The sequence below is a fragment of the Nesoenas mayeri genome (assembly GCF_963082525.1).
Source record: "Nesoenas mayeri genome assembly, chromosome: 1".
Taxonomy (NCBI): Eukaryota; Metazoa; Chordata; class Aves; order Columbiformes; family Columbidae; genus Nesoenas; species Nesoenas mayeri.
In genome coordinates this window covers 65,491,153-65,510,023 of record NC_137541.1, presented here as the reverse complement: position 1 = coordinate 65,510,023, position 18,871 = coordinate 65,491,153, and the positions used below count along the sequence as shown (strand labels likewise).

Below are 18,871 nucleotides of genomic sequence, written 5' to 3'. Positions count from 1 at the left end.
GTACAGAGGCACAAACAGCTACAAGTGTGGATAGTTTTTCAAAATTTCATGTTTATTTTTATCTTGAAAGTTTGTTTAAAAACAAACGTGCGGCTCCCGCTCATTTTACAAAGGGTCTGAGCGAACCCTGCCCGAGGTGCAGCTCCCTGGCAGCAGCCGCAGCGCGCTCCTGACCCTGCAGCACAAGCACCGCTGAGTGTGTCGCTGCTGCTGCTGCTGCTGCTGCAGGGAATCCCCCACAGCTGTGGAACAAGCTGAGGAGGAACAACGGGCTCTGACCCCGTTTGCGCAGCCACAGAGCAAACAGGCGTGTTGCGCAGCAGGGGCTGCCGCTGCTTTGCACCCTCAGCCGCGCTGAACAAGACCACAGCTCCTTGGCTCTGTCATCTGACCATTACCCACCCCCCTCCTCATTTTACTGAAAAATCTCTGTGTGCTGAAATGCAACACTGAGGGAGAAAGATGCTACAAATTGCATCTCATTTTAAATATTAATTCTATTGCCACTTCAGGCAACATTTGTGTAACATCAGTTTGTAATACAGCCACAAGTCTAGTGCTGCAGAAGCACAAATGATTGCTCTTTCATCTGAAACATCTACTAACCTCGAAGTACATGAAGCTCTTGTTGGCTGTATTACACTCTTCTGTGTTGCTTCACCTCAACATTGAGGAAAACCCATTATTGTGTTAGACTTCCTCACATAATTCGAACAGCCAACTCCAGTCTGCTGATGTAATCCAGTCCGGAGGTAATGACACCACCAGGTGTCCTACGTAGGTTCCAGCCTCCTTTTCTTCAAGCTTTGACTTCTCCTGTGGGGGCTGCACTCTGCCAAACAGGGAGACAGGGAGAAAGGGAAGTTTCTTAAACCTTTTTTCCTGCTTCTAAAAGTGCTCCTCAATTATTTTTCTAGCTCTTCCTTGATAGGACAGTTGGATGGAAAAAACAGGTAGTTCTCCTAGCTCACTATCACAACATCTGCAGCCAGGTCCAAGGAAAGAGGAATGTTTCTCCCACTCTGATTTACTAATCCAACAGCACTTCTTTCAAAGGCAAAAGCTGTTAAGACAGGACTTGGTCATTTTCTTTGGTAGGACATACCTGGGCCATGCTGGTTGGCACAGCTGCTGTTGCTGCCAATTGCAGGAGACGGCTGCAGTTGTGCAAGTCGAGCAGAAGCTTTGTGGTAATTCATTCTGTGAGGTGTCCTGTTACGAGTCGTCATTTGATGACATCCACGGGGTGTTTCAGGTGTCCGGTGTCCAGCTGCTGGGTCTGCCACTTTGTGACCCATTATCTTAAGATCAACGGTCTCCAAGGAAATGTCCCAAAGTTCGGGATCATCTAGAATGAACGCAAAGGTGAGCAAAACAAAGATGGCGCTATTGTACTACGGTAACTCCAGGATGAGCCAGCTCTTTTCCTACAAGTGGTGGCCATCACAAAACTGAAACTGTAAAGCATCTTTTCTGTTAGTGCACAGCAGGGAAACAGCACTGTCCCTTGTCCTCTGGACTTAAACCATGTCCAGCTACTGTGGTGTGTGACCCAAACAGCCACGGTTATGTTAAGACACCCCTGACCCCTACACATGTTCTGTTTCTGTGCAATATCACTTGAGGAAAAGGGTTTACTGAAGAGATGTGACAACTCTACCAAAAAGCACAGCGTCCAACCCTTCCTAGTGATGGACATAACATCACTGCCACTTGAGCAAGGTTCATATTGCGAACATCAGACTCATACCCACACTTCCATTATTCCATGCTCTTCGAAACTTGAACCTTTACGCTGTGCTCTGAGGAGCTGATTTAAATGCTACTGATTTAACAGGCTACTATCACTTTTTGGCTGACCTGCAAAGAACTCCTCTTCTATTGCCAGCTGCTGTTGTTCTGCTGTCGGAGTGCTGTGCTTTACAGGAGGATTGGATGTGGCTGGATGGAGGTAACAGAAGACGAGATTAATATTGGAAATACAGAAGAACACTTCTGCTCCTTTTTAACAGAGCATGAGTCTGAAATAAGCAGCAGCTGCCACCAGGTACCTTCTTTTTTACCAAGAGCTGGTTATATTTTGGTAGCAGCATGTAGAACGGTGAGATTCTGTACCTGATGATGGCCAATAAGAGCAACTACACTGCTTTAAACTGGTTTTTAGCGTGTTTACCCCATCCCCAAGTTCCTGCCTACCATATAGCTGTCCCAGCGTCCCCATGAGTAAAGAGCAACGTATCGGTAGCTAATGCAACGTGCCTGCAGCCACCTCAGGGAAGTGCTGCGGCCTCAGCTCGGGTGCAGCGTGTTAATGGTACTGACAACAGCCCCTGTGCTGCACGGAGCTTTGGGGTCGTTGGGATGTGGTGATTTTAATGATGCAGTTTTAAAGCTGATGTTCATGACACTTCAAGAACACTGGGAGGAAAAAGTACAGTGATCCTCCTTGCTCTGGTCTCACATGTGTGCCGAGAGAACAGTACAAACACAAACACAACTGGCCGGGCTCTTGTGTGGAGGGTAACACACGCCTGCCAGTAGCTGTCCTTGAAACTGGTAATTTTTAATGCCAAGAAGTCTTACCCTGTTTGTTGCCAGGAGTAACTACTGGAGCCTGATGCTTTTTCTCCATCTGTTCCCGGAACTGTTGCTGTAGCTGCTTCTGTCGCAGTTTCCGCTGGTAAGTGGCATCACACTCAATGGCTAAGGAGTCTGTACTTCTGCCCCTCACCCCAAGTAAGAACAAGGTTAAATAGGATTTCAGCAACGACATTTTATGAAGAAAAAAAAAAAGCAGCATAATTAATTATATCAAGAAAAATCCACTAGACTTGCATTTTATGGAATCTTCCAAATTGGGCTGTCCATGTGTTTTAAAAAGTACAGTAACTTCTAATAAGGGTTATAAAATAAATTTCTAATAGCAGTCTCACCTGGAACTATTTGGCTGCTTCTGATCCACAGTCACTACAGCAGCCTCTGTCTGACCAGGCTCACAAGTAGGTGCCGTCTCACAGCGTTGTCTCCCTCCTGCATTCTGCCTTTCCAAGCAGCTATTGTATCTTGCTTTCTCGATTTCAGGCTCATAGTCCTCTCTTTTAGCTTTGACCAAATCTAACTCAGAGGGTGTCTAGTAAAGGAGAAATAAAAAAGGAAATGTATTCAGAAATTTCCTTCATTGAGTTAATGAAACATGCACAGGCCTTTTCTAGATGGCATTGTTGAAAAAAATCTAGTTTGTTTGCTCTAAGTGGAATAGTAAGTTAGAAAACGGAAATGCATTTTCAGTACAAAGTCATTCAGTTAGTTAATCTCTGAATTCATGCAGCTTTGTGTTAGTGCAATAGTTCAGTGCTGCAGGGCAGACAGCCCGTGTCTCCCCGTACTGCGCTCCCCGCAGACCAGCACAGATGCAGAGGATCGATGCAGAATTCTGCAGCTGCTCAGACAGTCTCACAAGTCTGTTGCTGAGTCTGTTTTGCCCGTTCCATTTTCATGCTTGTGTAAAAAGGCCTGGCAGACCTTCACACAGCTCTGCAATCATGAGGTCACCGAGGAAGGTGCACCATTCTCTTTTTATTAAAGATGGGATGGTTTGGCTCTGTGATTTTACCACTTAGTGGCAATGCCACTAATAGACAACCACCCTTGCAAAGCAGAGATCCGTGCCACCTTTGCCTGGCAAGGTGTCACCTTGGGTCTGCTCCTACAGGCTAAGTTGGCCGGGTAAAACTGCCTCACGGCTCTAGCCTGACTAGCAGAGTTTGGTAAATCCTAGTTATAACGAAGGCAACTTTACTATGAAACTCCATGGCTCAGCAGTTGTACAAAGCTTACTTTTTCCCCAAAGAGCAAGGTAGGAGACTGCCTAGGAGCCCCCTGCTCCCAGCTGGTACACCTCAGGAGCTAACAAGATTAATATTGGCTCCTGAGGTGCAACCTCAGTAATAACCAGGACAACTCCAATACTATGAAAACTGCTGTGGTACATCACAGCATACTTATAAATTATAAAAGAACGGGGTTAAAGTGTCGTTGTCACTGATGAAGATGTACATCACAATTTCTTGTCTCTGTCTAGACCAAAGACCTCCTCAAGAGGCGTTTCTCCATGGTGTTGGTTACCTCAGAAGGTTCACTGTTTGACCTAGTGCTTCACAGAGTAAAAGTAACCGCAGCTCTTCCCTTGTACACTGAAAGCTAAGGAGGTAAGGAGTCTGAAAAGCAAAGCAAGACGTAATGTGGTTTCTTGCTGTTCAGTAAGGATAAGAACCATATTATGGGAAGGAAAGTGTTCAAGTACAGATCAGCTGTACTTCATACACTCAAGAGCCAGTAGTATTGTGTCAGCTATTTAGAACAAATTAATTGGAGTGTAGATCATCCTAATGTTATTCCTTATCCTCCAGTAGCCAAGTCAGGTACATCCTGCTGTCATAATTCAGTTGCAATATTCAGGTACCAACGCGTTTAGCCCAGGACTTGCGGGTGCCTGCCCTGCAGCCACTGGTGCTGGCTCCTTTGCTGCACTGCGCTGGGAAATTCAAGATTGGTTTTGTATTATTTTCTCTATTTTATTAGTAGCATTAGTAAAGCATTTTTAACTTTTTCCAACTTGCAAGTCTGTCTCTCTCTTTTCTTCCTATTGCCTTTCCTTGGTGGGGAGGGCTGGGGACAGGGGGGAGTGGGTTAACAGAGAGCATCTGCCATGGTTTATTGTCAACCTGCAGTAAACGGTGACAGGGTGAAATACAGGAGGACTGTAAATTTTGTTACAGGGACCATGCTGAGTTAATTTTCCATCTAGCTGTGATGTGTATTAGGGCCTGGTAGAGTTTGAATACGGGTTAGTAGAAGGACAAAGTAACTATCACTGCATACACTGACATCGCTACTGTATGGATTTGGCTTAAAATTAAGTGAAAGGTCCAATCACAACAAGTAGCTTTGGTGTGTCGCCGACTTGGTATTGTTTCCATGATATCCTGGCCCAGGCATATTAAAAAAATCATTTGAAGGAGGCAGCCTTTCTCATGGAAGAACTTCCTATTTTCTACCAGAGCTCTCTAAAGAAAGCTCCTTCTTCCTGCTGCCCACTGGTTGACATATAGGCTGTCAGCTTGAGAGACTTCAGGACTAAATGAAATAGTCCTGATTTTGCAGGAACACCCAGAGGAGCTGTACCTGCTTTAGGGTAGGTTACACAGATAATAGATGTACTGTCCGCCTCTTCCTCGGCCCTCCCCACAGCTTCTGGTTTTATGACCTGTTACAGCAATTGGCAATTGTCTCACTGTATACAGCTTTCTCTCATCCTTTTTTTAATTCCTGAAAAAGTTCAGTAATGAGAGGAATATGTCAAGTATGATTTAAAAAATTAGTAGTAGCAAATGGGATTTTGCTACCACTGACAATGAGAAGAAACTGAGAGTTCTGTTCTGGCTTTTGCCTTATAGAGGGCAAAAGTACACGGGAAAGAATGTGCACGCAGCCTTGACAGATTATTCTCCCAAGGACTTCCATTTCACCTCTGTGATGAATATATGACTTGACACTGGTGCCATTGCTGCTGCACATTTAAAGCAGACATGGCCAGATGAGAGCGATGAACTGAGTTGCTACGACTGACGAAGCCTAAACAGTCTTAAGACTGCAGCACATGGAGAAAATGGTGCCTAGACTAAGCCATTTTGAACAGTTTAGTGCTTTCTGTGCTAACATTTAATTTGCTATGAACACAGGTGTACATGTTACTGGCACTGAACAGAGAGACATGGACAACATGGCCATAAATGTCATGCGAGATCTTGAGCAGGGTGCTATTTCTTCACCATAGTAACCCTGCTGCAAACAGTCAAAATTTAGAGTAGTTGTGGTAAAATGTCAGGGAAGAACTCTGTAACAAACAGTTAACACAAACTAGCTGGCAAAGGCTATTGGTCTCATGGCTGGCAACATTCAGGGGTGAGATGCACTGATATCATTATTTATAATCCTTTTAATCTGAAGGGCCAGGAGCAGCAGACATATCTAGGAGGCCCCGCTCTAACAGCCCATGTGCTGTACCTGACGTGGAAGCTTATTCACAGCTCGTAGGTAGTCTTTGTCCAAGATGCAGTTCCCAAGAGCGTTCCCAAAGCACCTGAGAAACAAGAGAGATGGCTGTGACTGAAAATAACACTTAATTCTCACTTCACTTCTGAAAACAAACAAGTACTGGTCTTCACTTACTTGAGTGCCCTCTTCAGACCATCTGTCACTGCTTCCTTTCGTGCCTTTTCTAGGGACAAGGCCTTAGACTTTAGGCCTTCACTGACTCCATACCCCACGTCTTCATGGTATGAGCCGTCCTGCAGGAAAGTTTTAAATATAGTAAGCCTAAGGGAATTTCTGCACATACAGCACTTCTTGCTAGATGCTGTACTCCCTTAAGCCTGATTACTTGCTCTTAGCTGGTTGTTCTATAGCAAGGTCAATGTTCTGGACATCACTAGGTTCTCTGGTGTAATACAGTGCTCGAGAAACACAGTCTGACCTTATGCATGAACTTTTATTCACAGCTTCGGGCAATTGCTCAGCTATAGACAGAGAGAACACAAAAATCCACTTACCTTAAGCTGAACTTTCACAAATGCACAGACTCCCACGTAGAACCTGCCGTTGTTGAGGTCAACAAAGTCTGGTGGAGGGAAAAGTAACATACTAAATAATACAAGAGACTTCTGAGCCACATTTAGATCTTGTTTTGTCCTTTGAGGATATTCAGAAACGTGGACCATACTTGCTGAATATGCCCAAGATGCCATATCATCTTCTATAAAATGGAGCATGACTTAAAAAATATGAACTCTAGTTTGAGAATGCTGACTTGCATATATGCTCTGGGCATGTTACGTGATACTTTCTGATTATTAGTGGCTAGACTTGCCAAACAATCCCACCCTGCTACTACATGTATAAATGTAAACATATGAAAGAAGGAAGAGTTGTAAATGTTACTTCTCATTCAGCTACATATGCTAAATTTTAAAAGCATAATATTTTTTTTCAGAGGGAAGGAAAGATTTGAAGTATCAATTTACAAAACCAGTAATGGAAAAGCAAGCTGTTTTCTATTAAAGTAATTTCTTTCCTATTATATACTAGAAGTCTCTGGTTTGTGAAATTTTGCACAATGTTTTATAGAGGACAGACTGCCTAAAGCTTAACAAGTTGCAACACAACTCCCAATCCAGAAGCTCTAATCTACCTTATTTTACAGCAAAAGCAATGCTATGTAATATACACAGGGCACTCTAGTTGCCAGTCTTGCAAGTCTGACGTGACATACATCTGAAATGAAACGCTTTGAAGGTCAAGTAACTGTACTCTGGGGTCCAAAAGTTCTTCTGTTCTCATCTGGTTTATTTGTTTGATTGTTTTGTTAACCTGCCGGAGGTGCAAGCCCCTTTTCTACCCAGGAATTTTAAACCAAACATAACAGAATCCTTTGTCTCCCAGTTGCTGAGGAATGACTTGTTATGGCATGATTTGAAAAAAGACAGATGTTTGAAGGATGTCAGTCCTCTCTTAACTGAAAATGGGGGAAAAAAAGAAGTGGTACAGAATAAATGGAAATCGATGAAGTAACTTGCTTTATGTCTAGATGCTACTAGCCTGAGGCAAGAAAAGATTTCTGAAGGCAGGGGGGAAGGAAGGATGTACCTTTACACCGCTTTGTTGATGTTCAGTCTAAGCATAGCAGATCTGCGGCTATCAATATGGAAGCTTTAAGATCACTCGAATACTATTTTCTTGAAGAAGAATTTTTCCAAAGCTTTCTACCGTAAAAAAAAAATCTCAGAACTAAGTATTGGCCAGAAGGAGAATCTGCAGGAAAAGATGGGTCCCTAAAGATTAGGGGAATATTAATAGAGAATATTCACTTATTAGAATATAAAAATTAGAGGTGAGTATGAAAGTTGTGTCAGGGCTGCCAAGTGCTAAATAGTTTAATTGTAATTACTCTTGACTGTAGTCACTGAGTGTTCCCATAGAGAGCAGAAAACTTTTATTACAATAGCTCAAGAATAATCTCAAACACACTTAGAAAAATGACTATGACATATTCCAGTGCAAGATCTAAACAGAAAACAGAAAGTCCTCCATAATTCAATTTCTCTGATTTTTATCAAAAGCTAAGACACCTGGAAATTCCACATGCTTCTCCCCATGTTCTTTGATCAAACTCTAGGATTGATACCCTAGTCCTTACCGGAGAGACTTTTCCTTCAGGGTCTCACAGTGAAACAATAGGAAAGACTTTACCCTCAAGAGATACTTACCAACATTCTGCTGAGTGACTGAATGAGCCCAGCCATTGAAGCCAAACATCTCATTGGCCAGACTGATCACTTTGTGACCCTCAATGTAACAAACCTGAAAAGAAAAGCATAGATACATAAATATATATATATACATGTGTACACATCTATACATGCTTTTTCCTACACTGAGGAAGCCCAGCTAAGTTCAAGGTTCGGATAATGTGACTAAAAGGATGATGATGCAGCTTTAGGTTGACCCTCTTCCAGCAACTGTGATGGGGTGTTAATATGACCAACAACAAAAAATATTTAATTGAGGGAAGGCAGAGCTAGTGGGCCCTGAAGAGGGTAAAATGCAGCCTATGTTATATAATGTTTCGTATATTCCAGTTCTGGGAAAAAATGAGAAAAACAGCTCAATGTTCCACAAGTAGATAAGTGTTCCCTTGTAAAGGACCAAGCACTGAATCATAGAATATGTCCTGAGTTGGAAGGGAACCACAAGGATCATTGAGTCCAGCTCTTGTCCCTACATATGACAACCCCACAGTTCACACCGTGTGTCTGAGTGTTATTGTAACTTTTTTTATCTCAGAAAAAACTCTGAGTTGCAACATCTGTGCATGTTTTCTCATACCTTTTGTCCTCCTCCAGCTTGCCGACTGCTGATATATTCTGGACCCAGTCTCTGACGAAGAGCATGCTGGATAGCTTGGTATTCGCTTGCTGTGTATTGATACTTGACAAAAACAAGGTAAGATAAATCTTCTCACACTCCCTATTTTAGCTCCCCATATTCTCTTAATATTGCTTCTTTATCCCATTTTCCACATACAGTCCTTCCAAGAGGCGTATGATCCATTTTCAGAATCAGGATGTAACGGACAAGGAAAAGACCTCAGGGGTGTGTGTGTACATTACATTTGTGCACTAAATCGTTTTTTCTCTTACTCTTGAGGTATATGTATACAAGCATTAATTATTGAGCTGTAGCAATTATTTTTCATTTCCCCTAACCATCACTTACATTAGAAAAACCAAGATGAGCCAGGACTATTAGTATCCTACTGAAATCTTAATGCAGTCATAACCCTAGTCAAAGCTGCCAGGAACAAGCTCATACTTTACCCCTCAAAAATAAAATATAGTATCTCTGTGATCAACAAGAGAAGTGTATTTAAAAACCCCAACCTTACTCTACTACCATATGGCATCAGGACAGAGAAGACAGCAGCTCAGGGAAGCAGTCAAAATAGGAATTTCTTGAGGAGTGCTCAGCAAATTCCACTAATGCAGGGAAGGTCCTTTGGGTAACTCCACCATCACTGAAAACCTAATTGTTGTAACTTTTGCTCCTTGTTTTAGTAGAAATAGAATTCAAAATCTGTAGAGGTTAGAGAAGCCTAAATGCCTATCTAAGGGTTCAAGCACTAAAAAGCTTGTGTCGCTATGCTCTGATGAAGAACCAAACAAAGATTTTATCACCTAAATCGTAAGTGTGGTGTATGCATGCATTGGCTTTTCTATCATTCAGCAGAACACAGAATTCAGAGTGTGCACCATGGAAGTTCCAATGCCTGTGAAACCTCTCTAATTTGTATTTGGTTCTATTTAAACACCAAGGAATAAGTTTGTCTTTTTCTGACACAAAAATGCAAGCCTGTAACCAAAAGGCATAAGGAAAAAGGGAGAGTGCACGTGCTTATGCCATATTCAGGAGCTATGTATAAATGTCTATTAAGGAGAAAATTCACCACCAAAAGGTCTGTCCAGGCCAAATACTTTTTCTTTTTCCCCAATTATTTTATTTTATTTTTTTAATTATTCCTTAATAGCTGAGAGTAGCTGACTTTTCTGAACCAGTACTGAGAATGTGTGTAAGCGTGATCCAGGCCACCTGGGAATGAGAGAATTAAATGAACCCCATGTTTAAGGAACAAAATATAAAACCTTTTATGAAGAATCTAGAGCAATTTATTATAACTCAAGGCATGCCCAGGCTATCTCATGGAGGAAAATGTAATGTACAATTAGGTATAGCATTGCTGGAGTAATGGATGTGTCTCCAGCCTTACTGTATCCAACTTTAACAAGAGTAAATATGCAGAGCAGATTTCCAGAAGTACAAGCATAAAACTTCTATTTCCCTCTTGGGCAAAAGCAACTGACCTGTCCGAAGCAAGCAGCAGAACCGCTAGTGCTGGAACTGGTGCTGCTGATGTGGCTTTCGCTGTCTTTCCCTTGACTTTCAGGCATCCCTGAAGATAAGAGAAAATACAAACACTGAAGACAAAAGAATCAACAGTCTGTATGAAGACAAGCCAAAAATCTGCTGAAGTCCACTCTGCAGTGAGAACACCAATATTCTGCAATAAATGTGTTGGACATCACATTAATATTATACTTCCCACTCCATGGAATTGCTGCAGCCCCAACTGGAAATTTGTTTTCTGATGTTCAAAACTTTTCTTCGTAAATACATTGCACTATTTAGGCAGAAATGGCTGGTTTCATCCTAGAAGCAGAGGCATTGTTCTGGTCTTCCATCCATAAAACCAAGGAGAGTGAGCCTAAATTAAATTAAACTAGTGAAACAATTCTTTTATTTAAAGAACAAGCAAACTATCCTTGCAAGTAAACCAATATAATTCAACAGCCTCTGGATCCAGCATAAGATCAGAGAAAAGAACAAAAAACTAATGTTTTGAGTCTTTAATCTAAACTGGTTACAAATTATATGTTTTGTTTTGGTTTTTTTCATATAGGACAAGGATAGGTCTCAAGTTGTGCCAGGGAAGGTTCAGATTGGATAATAGGAAAAATCTCCTCACAGAAAGGATTATCAAGCATTGGAACAGGTTACCCAGGTAAGTGGTGGACTCACCATCCCTGGAGGTGTTTAAAAGAATGTATAGATGTGGCATTTAGGGACATGGTTTAGTGCTAGAGTTAGGTTACGGTTGGACTCAATGATTTTAAGAGTCTCTTCCAAGCAAAATGATTCTATGATTCTGTTTTATTCTAAATGTGAATGCGTTATACCATTCTAGGTAAGGAAAACCAAAATACTTCTCTCTTTCAGATTCTTCAGTGATGCCTTCCTAGATCACTTTCAAGATGCATTAATACTTTGACTGATAAAAAGCAGAGGCAACTTTCTAAAATTGCATTTGTCTATACCCTGACTTGTCAGACTTTATTTTAGATTACTGTTTTGACTGTAATCATACTGTCTTGTGTTATGATGGTATCATATAAACTATGCAAAGTTGAAAAGCACACAGAACCTGTAATAATTTTAAGAAGTTGCACTGATAATTCAGTAGATGGCACCCTATTCCAAGCCAGCATCCAACAGCTCCCCATATTGTGTTACCTCTCCAATACCTCAGAAGTGGTCTTGCCCCAGAGCTTCTATGACCTGTGTGCGAAGAGTTGCAGCAGCACTTCTATCTAAGCCCACAGAGACGATCTTCTATATTAGAGGTGGACACCTCTGCGATATTGTATTTGCAGAAATGCTGAGTTCAACTGGGCGTCTATCACTAAGACTTTTGTGTGCAATATAAATTCAAGTCAATACGCATACAAGCCAGCTGGAGATGTCAAAACAACTTGAGAAAGTCTAAAATTCGCAGTAGATAGTGTTATTTGACAGTCGGTTAGAACTTGGCTAGTATTATGTTTTTCTACTGTACTCCAGGTTCAGTACTTTTTAAAACAAGTTGTTTTTCTAGTCCCTAAACAAGGAAGCCAAAGTTTCCTGAGAACTTGGCAAAAAATTTTCAGAAAAAGGATAATAGCTGTTTCCTGGACAAATATGAGCACTGGTAATTATGCTAAATTATATAATATTAAATATCGATATATGTACTTTTATTTATGTATTATTATTCTTTAGCTGTATAAAAATATAGCTAAAATTCTCCTTAATTTTCGTTGGCTATAATTATTCATCTCCAGTCCAAAAGCTGTATGCTTGTACAGTGTTTATCCATTTGAATGTACCAAAAGGTTCCTGCAACTTGTGATAAATACATTTCATTTTGGAAGAGCACATGTAGAAATTAATATTGCCAGGACATACACTTGTGATTTAAGCAAGCTGCTGCCCATGCTAACCAGAGTCCATAGCATCCTGAGGGAGACAATTATAGAGGAAAAAATAGCATCTGCAATGAGTGGCAGAAGGAATCAAAGTCTGAACAATACTAGACTTTTTCACCCCACTCTAAGCAGCCTCAATCAGATCTTAATTATTATAAAGCCCCTGGGGAAAAACAATGCATGAAATGTGTGTCTTTGCTTACATAGCCCTATTGCCAGTTTGCCACAAATCTTTATGCACCATAGGTGGATGGCATTTGGAAACAAAATGCTTCAACTGAAACCAGTATTAAATCCTTTCTTACAGGGCGTGCACCATGTCAGTCTAAATTCTCTAAAGAGATACACCGCTAATGAAGCTTTGAAGAAAATAAAGTATTTTATTCTAAATGAGAATGAGGAAAACAGCTTCACATCATATGGTTTTAACCCAACAGATCAGGTGCCACTAGAGAGTACTAGCACTGTGCTTCTTTGCAATAAACAGTTTTAAAACATGTCAGTGCTTTGTATTCAAATTATGTGTTACTCTACAGCTTATGTGAAGGAGACAGATGATGCCAGTTTAGTTTCAGGCTTTGCCTGTAGGAACAATTTGCTTTGGTAATGAGCCTGGTTTAAACCAAAATTTCTAGTAGAGCAACATGGCGTTTTTTGTGGGTTCTTCTTCAATCCCGTGAAGTGCAGCACAGCAAAACCCTTGTGTCTCAAAGCAGTTGTCTGAACTTCAATTTCAAGATGATTAGAGGAGGAGTTTGGAAGAGAGAAAAGTTAATTCTGCAAATGGAGTTATAAATCCATCTCAACACCAGAGCCAGGAGCTAGGGAAGGCAAAGAGCTTCCATTGCTCAGGAGAATATTGTTCCTCACTGCCCCCATCCCCACAACATTTTAACTCGCATGAAACATTAATACTGAAGTAGATAATAAGCTATTGATGAGAGTACAAAAGAGCCTCAAACACCCTCCAGGGCCAAGACAGTGCGAGGAGACTGCCTGGCTCGTAAAATGGTGTTAAAAAAGCTGCATTTTCAATCTACCTTGAAATACTAAAAAATTAAAGTTCAAATGCGCTTGCTCTGTATGCAGGATGATAAAAGTAATTTATCATCAGTTTAAAGACACCTAAGAGTTACAAGTTATTACCTCTGTGCCTGTCACCAGGGAATTCTTTTCAGTTTAGCTGGTAATGTTCTCAGACAGTTTTCTTATCATTGAGGAAAAAAAAACGCACACAAGGGTACAGGTGTTGCACTTGCTCTAAAACATTACCTTGATAGACTAGAACAGGAAAAGAATCTTAACAGCTTTTACTGTTGCCATATTTTGATCTTGTGTTTTTTGTTGTTGTTGGTTTGGGGTTTTGTTTTCTTTCAAATGCTGTTAACGCGAAAGCTTAAAATTTAAACAAATTAGGTACACAATCAGAAAAATGGCTTTTTTCGGAAACTGGATATGAAGTACTGATTTTCAACAGCACTCTAGAAATAGGTATTTATTTGTATGGCAGTAGTGAAGGGAGCAGAAACACACAGAAAAACCTGGGTGTTTACACAAGTTCCCATGTAGGAAATAAACTAATCTTCTAGAACAGATAAGCCTGAATTTCATCTGCTCAAGTACAACTACTACTGCAAATTACTGCAGCAACACCTTCACCTTAGAAGATACACATACTGTCATGTAATTTTCTAAATGAACACCACCTCACACACCTTTCTACCCTATTGTCCATTACTCAAGAAAAGAGATTTTGGTGCTAAATCACCTCTTTTCCTATCAGTTCCCCTCTGTCTTGACAAACTAGGTTTTTGAACCCTGCACTGTGCCTTAATCCTGTGCTAGGAGTGTCAATTCCTGGTACTTTTCACATATAAGGTAGAAGCAGGCGGTTTTGCATCACTTCAAAATAGTTTGCATACCATGAATTGTGTAAGTACCACAATGTGGGAAACCCTCAGCTAGAAGATGGATGTTTCAATAAATTATTGTGGCATCACACCATCATCTATAAGAGATGTATTTAACATAGACTGTGAACTTTTGGAGGGCTTTTCATTCAGCCTCATCCTTCTCTGTATTTTAAGTTTCTTTCATAGTGAAGCTTTTGTTTGCTGAGTAAAAATCTTCAACATTCTTTCAATAAATGCAATTCCACTGAGCCCATCCAGAGCAAACAGCTATGCATGTAGCAACAAGTGATTTAGTAAGCACTAAAGATAATACCACATATTTAACCTAAGGTTCATATTGCTCTAACAAAACATACAAAAAACTTTAAAAGTTTTATATTTCTGCGGCGTATTCTCTCATCTGGGAACTCTGAACTATTTTATAAGTTGATTAACCTGTTATGCAAAGGCTATTTTACCTAACACTGAGCAGAGGTGTACGTTTTTTAAGCATAATGGGGCAGATATTCTTAATCAAGGCAGGTCTGTCCTGTACCACAGTTTTCAAAGAGTGGAAACAAAATTATGAAATCAATGTGAGAAAAAGGCATACAATATAACCCTTCAGTTTTGACATCTGATAATATCTCTAGGCAAACAACCTTGATGACTTGAGAAAAGTGAGGTAATGTTCTGTTAACTTCAACAAAACAAAAAGATATTCAGTGTTTTATAGGTTAAACAATGAAATACATGGGGAGGTCAGGAAACTGGGTAACTACCATGGACTAAAGGTGGCCACTGATGCTTGCCAATACCACACTGATGCATCTTACTGGTATTGATCCAGGCCACTTCCTGTAGCAAGAGAATAAAAAGGTGTAATATAGAAAGTTGGTGTTATCTGCAGTAGTTCAAATATATTTGCTTTCAAGGCATACAAACAGCACTACAATTTCTCCTCAGTTATGGCACGTGTCAGATTTGACATATGTTCAAACAGTGCCACTTATTTCAGCAAAACTTACCCCTCAGATTTATCAGGCAGTACTATGTTTGCTTTTGGTATGTCTAGGACAGGGGTGTCCAACTCATTTTCACCGGGGGCCACATCAGCCTTCAAAGGGCCAAATGTCATTTTAGGATTGTATAAATGTAAATACTTCTATATTTACACAGCCCTAAAATGACATTCGGGCCTTTGAAGGCTGGCGTGGCCTCTGGTGAAAATGAGTTTGATGCCCCTGGTCTAGGATGATGATACCCTTCCTGCACAAAACAAACCCCACTAATTATGGTTACACTTTTTACTAATTAACACTTAATTGAACACAGTATAAAGCTATTTTTCCTTATCTTTAAACAAGGGTAGCAGAATAACATAGTGCACTTGTGGGGGAGTGTTTCTATTTAAGAATGTTTGAACACCTCCAACACCTGAAACCAAACCTACCTGGTCAATTCCTGCATTTTTGGAACACAGGATGAGAAACTCATCTCCTTACTCATTATGCTGAATTTCCTGTCATAACAGCCTTTATATAGTTGTCACAAATTCACCAAACATCAATATATCTATTGAAGGTTGTTTTAGGATCCTGCTTCCCCAGCAATTACACATCTAACTCCATTCCAAATTGGATAGTTTAATGCATGTGTTGCTGTTTTAGGCTGCAATTTTGCTGGTTACTCCTCCAAACATGTTCCTTTATAGCAGTTATGTGTAAATTACACATCTCGTACACAATTTTGTTCACTGTTTTAAAATTCAGCATCCATTGTCACTTTTGCCTTACAAAGGGGCTACAAAATCTCATTAGTTAAAAATGCATCAATAACACCTCATGAAACAGATCATTCCAAACAACGCTAAATTTGAAATAATTTGCTTTTAAGAATATAATTACTACTTAATTTCTCAGATTACTTCATTTCTTTGCATTAATCCACAATTTTCTATAGAAAATGTTTCATTAAAGGTATCAACAGGTACTGCTTCACAAATAATCTTTCAATGATGTTATAAAAAAACTCGCCACAACAACAAATGAGCAAGGGTTGTAGTAAGAGGTGCTCTGTTTTATTGCACCAAGGGGTAGAACTGAAGAAAAATGAGAAACAACTTGTCTGGCAAACGAGCTCTTTCCTAGGTGTGAAACAGCAACACCTCACAGATTTAAAAAAAATAATGAACAATGCACCCTTGAACAACTAGTTTCACATTTGCAGACAGAATAAAAGGAAAAGAGCTTGTTCTGGAGAGCAGAACTGGCAGAAATATTACTCAAATATCGTAAAATACTTATGTGGGTACTTGTTTCTAAAAGCCTATCAGACTGATTTATAACCACATCATTTATGTATGAGCCACTTTAGTCATTGCAAGGAAAAAAGAGCAGGCTTTTTAACTCGAGTAATGGTTTGGCACTCAAAGGGAAAAGCCGCCTGTCCAATTGTAACTGTAGAAAGCCTGTAGTTTTGCCAAACGCAGTCACTAGACAAGAAATTAATCCAGGCTGGAACCTAAAACACCTGAATTTGTAGGAGCTGTGGGAGATCTGTCAAACTGCATATCATAAAAAACATTATGATTACAGGCACAGATGACACTTCTGGCAGCAAGGCCATATTAACCTGACACACTGACTATTATACATTACCAGAAAAATCTAAAGCTCTCTGTTTTTCTGTTTTGCCCCAGGTTGACACTATTTATTTTTAAATGGAAAACCATTTATATTTGAAATTGACAGAAAACTTCAGGTATGGGCAAGCCTGTATCTATTTTCATCTTCTTCCTTCTTAGACAGTAATATAAAATATCCCTTTTTGGGATGCTTTAGGCTTCACAGAAGTGCTTGTAGATTTAATAGTACAGATTTACCTGCACTATATTATTCTTCAGAAAAATAATTTAAAATGGATTCTGTGCTTCTATGGATGAAAAGGAAGTTCAGGCTATTGGGACCTCTATGTATGTCAGCTATTGTAAGAGGTATGAATTATTGTATTTTTTGCAACAAGATATTAATTGAAATAGTGACAATTTACATAGAATCATAGAATAGTTTGGGTTGGAAAGGACCTTCCAAGGTCATCTAGTCCAACCCCCTGCCATGAGCAGGGACATCTTCCACTAGATCAGGTTGCTCAGAGCCCCATCCAGCCCGGCCTTGAATGTCTCCAGGGATGGGGCATCTGCCACCTCTCTGGGCAACCTGGGCCCGTGTTTCACCACCCTCATAGTAAAATATTTCTTCCTCATGTCTAGTCTGAATCTCCCCTCCTTTAGTTTAAAACCATCACCCCTTGTCCTGTCGTAACAGGCCCTGCTAAAAAGTCTGCCCCCATCTTTCTTCTCGGCCCCTTTTAAGTACTGAAAGGCCGCAATAAGGTCTCCCTGGAGCCTTCTCTTCTCCAGGCAGAACAACTCCAGCTCTCTCAGCCTCTGTCCTCACAGAAGAGTTACATGTCAGTAACTGTATCATCCTTGAGTAATCTTACAGATCTATACAAGTTAGTATAACCTGTCACTTCAGTGAGCCTGGGAACATGGCTAAGGAAGTCAGTGTTGGGTTTGGTTACTTACACCCTGAAGTCACCAAAAATCAAACTAGAAAGATTTCTGAATAAGAATTTGCTCTGTCTGCCTGGGCGAAGGTTCGGGCACAGCACGCTGGAAGGAGCATCTACCAGGGAAACCCAAGTTTGCCTGGTGTGGGTGCCAGCCCCAGCACTGCCTTTGTGGGAACCCTGTGGGCTCAGAGGGGTGTGTTACTCATTAATGTTTATAAATATGTAAAGGGTGAGTGTCACGTGGATGGAGCCAGGCTCTTCTCGGTGACAACTAATGATAGGAAAAGGGGCAATGGATACAAACTGGAACACAGGAGGTTCCACTTAAATATGAGAAGGAACTTCTTCATGGTGAGGGTGACACACACTGGAACGGGCTGCCCAGGGAGGTTGTGGAGACTCCTTCTCTGGAGACATTCAAAACTCGACTGGACGCCTTCCTGTGTAACCTCATCTAGGTGTTCCTGCTCCGGCAGGGGGATTGGACTAGGTGATCTTTCGAGGTCCCTTCCAATCCCTGACATTCTGTGATTCTGTTACCCGAGGAGAGCCGAGCCGCGCCGCGTCCCGCAGGCCCAGCCGCAGCCGCTCATTCGGCCGGGGCTCCACACGCCGCAGCTCCGCGGCCAGGGGACCCGGCGCCTCGCCACCGGGGCAGCTGTGGGGCACCCCCCGAGGAGCGGGGGAGGCGGCAGGAGAGCCGCCGCCGTACCGGGGCACACAAGAGTCGCGACGCCTCCGGCCCCACCCCGGCGCCGCCGACCGTTTTCCCCGGCGCGCGGGTCCCTAAGGAAGGCCCCGCCCCTCGCGCGCGCTGCGCCCACCGGGAGGGGCCGGGTCTGCTCCTGGCTGCAGCCCCGCCGCCACCGGGAGAGGGGAAGGGGGCGCTTCCCGCCCAGCTGGCCCTGCGGCCGTGGGCCGCCGGCCGCAGTACCTGGGCTGAGGGGCCCGTCTCCGTGTTCCAGCGGCACTTCGGAGTTCCCGCCCGGG

General features: G+C 41.6%; 1 protein-coding gene across 1 annotated transcript; it reads right to left on the bottom strand.

The window, feature by feature from the left end:
* Nucleotides 1-598: 598 nt before the first annotated feature.
* RAD52 (RAD52 homolog, DNA repair protein) lies at nt 599-18,842 on the bottom strand. Its single transcript, XM_080356672.1, has 12 exons — nt 18,816-18,842; nt 10,476-10,564; nt 8,944-9,045; nt 8,325-8,418; nt 6,612-6,679; nt 6,232-6,350; nt 6,067-6,142; nt 2,934-3,130; nt 2,584-2,720; nt 1,861-1,941; nt 1,106-1,348; nt 599-832 (listed from the first exon to the last, which is right to left on the bottom strand). Exons 2-12 carry the CDS (start codon nt 10,560-10,562, stop codon nt 774-776), a joined length of 1,263 nt encoding a protein of 420 aa, XP_080212798.1. The 5' UTR covers nt 10,563-10,564; nt 18,816-18,842; the 3' UTR covers nt 599-773.
* Nucleotides 18,843-18,871: the final 29 nt, after the last annotated feature.

Bases quoted from the DNA above. Each gene is read 5' to 3' on its own strand.
- RAD52 (XM_080356672.1), bottom strand. From the start codon at position 10,562: ATGCCTGAAAGTCAAGGGAAAGACAGCGAAAGCCACATCAGCAGCACC. The intron at 9,046-10,475 runs GTCAGTTGCTTT...GTTTTTGTCAAG, and splicing joins CTGCTGCTTGCTTCGGACAG to TATCAATACACAGCAAGCGA. The intron at 8,419-8,943 runs GTATGAGAAAAC...TTTTCTTTTCAG, and splicing joins AAGCTGGAGGAGGACAAAAG to GTTTGTTACATTGAGGGTCA.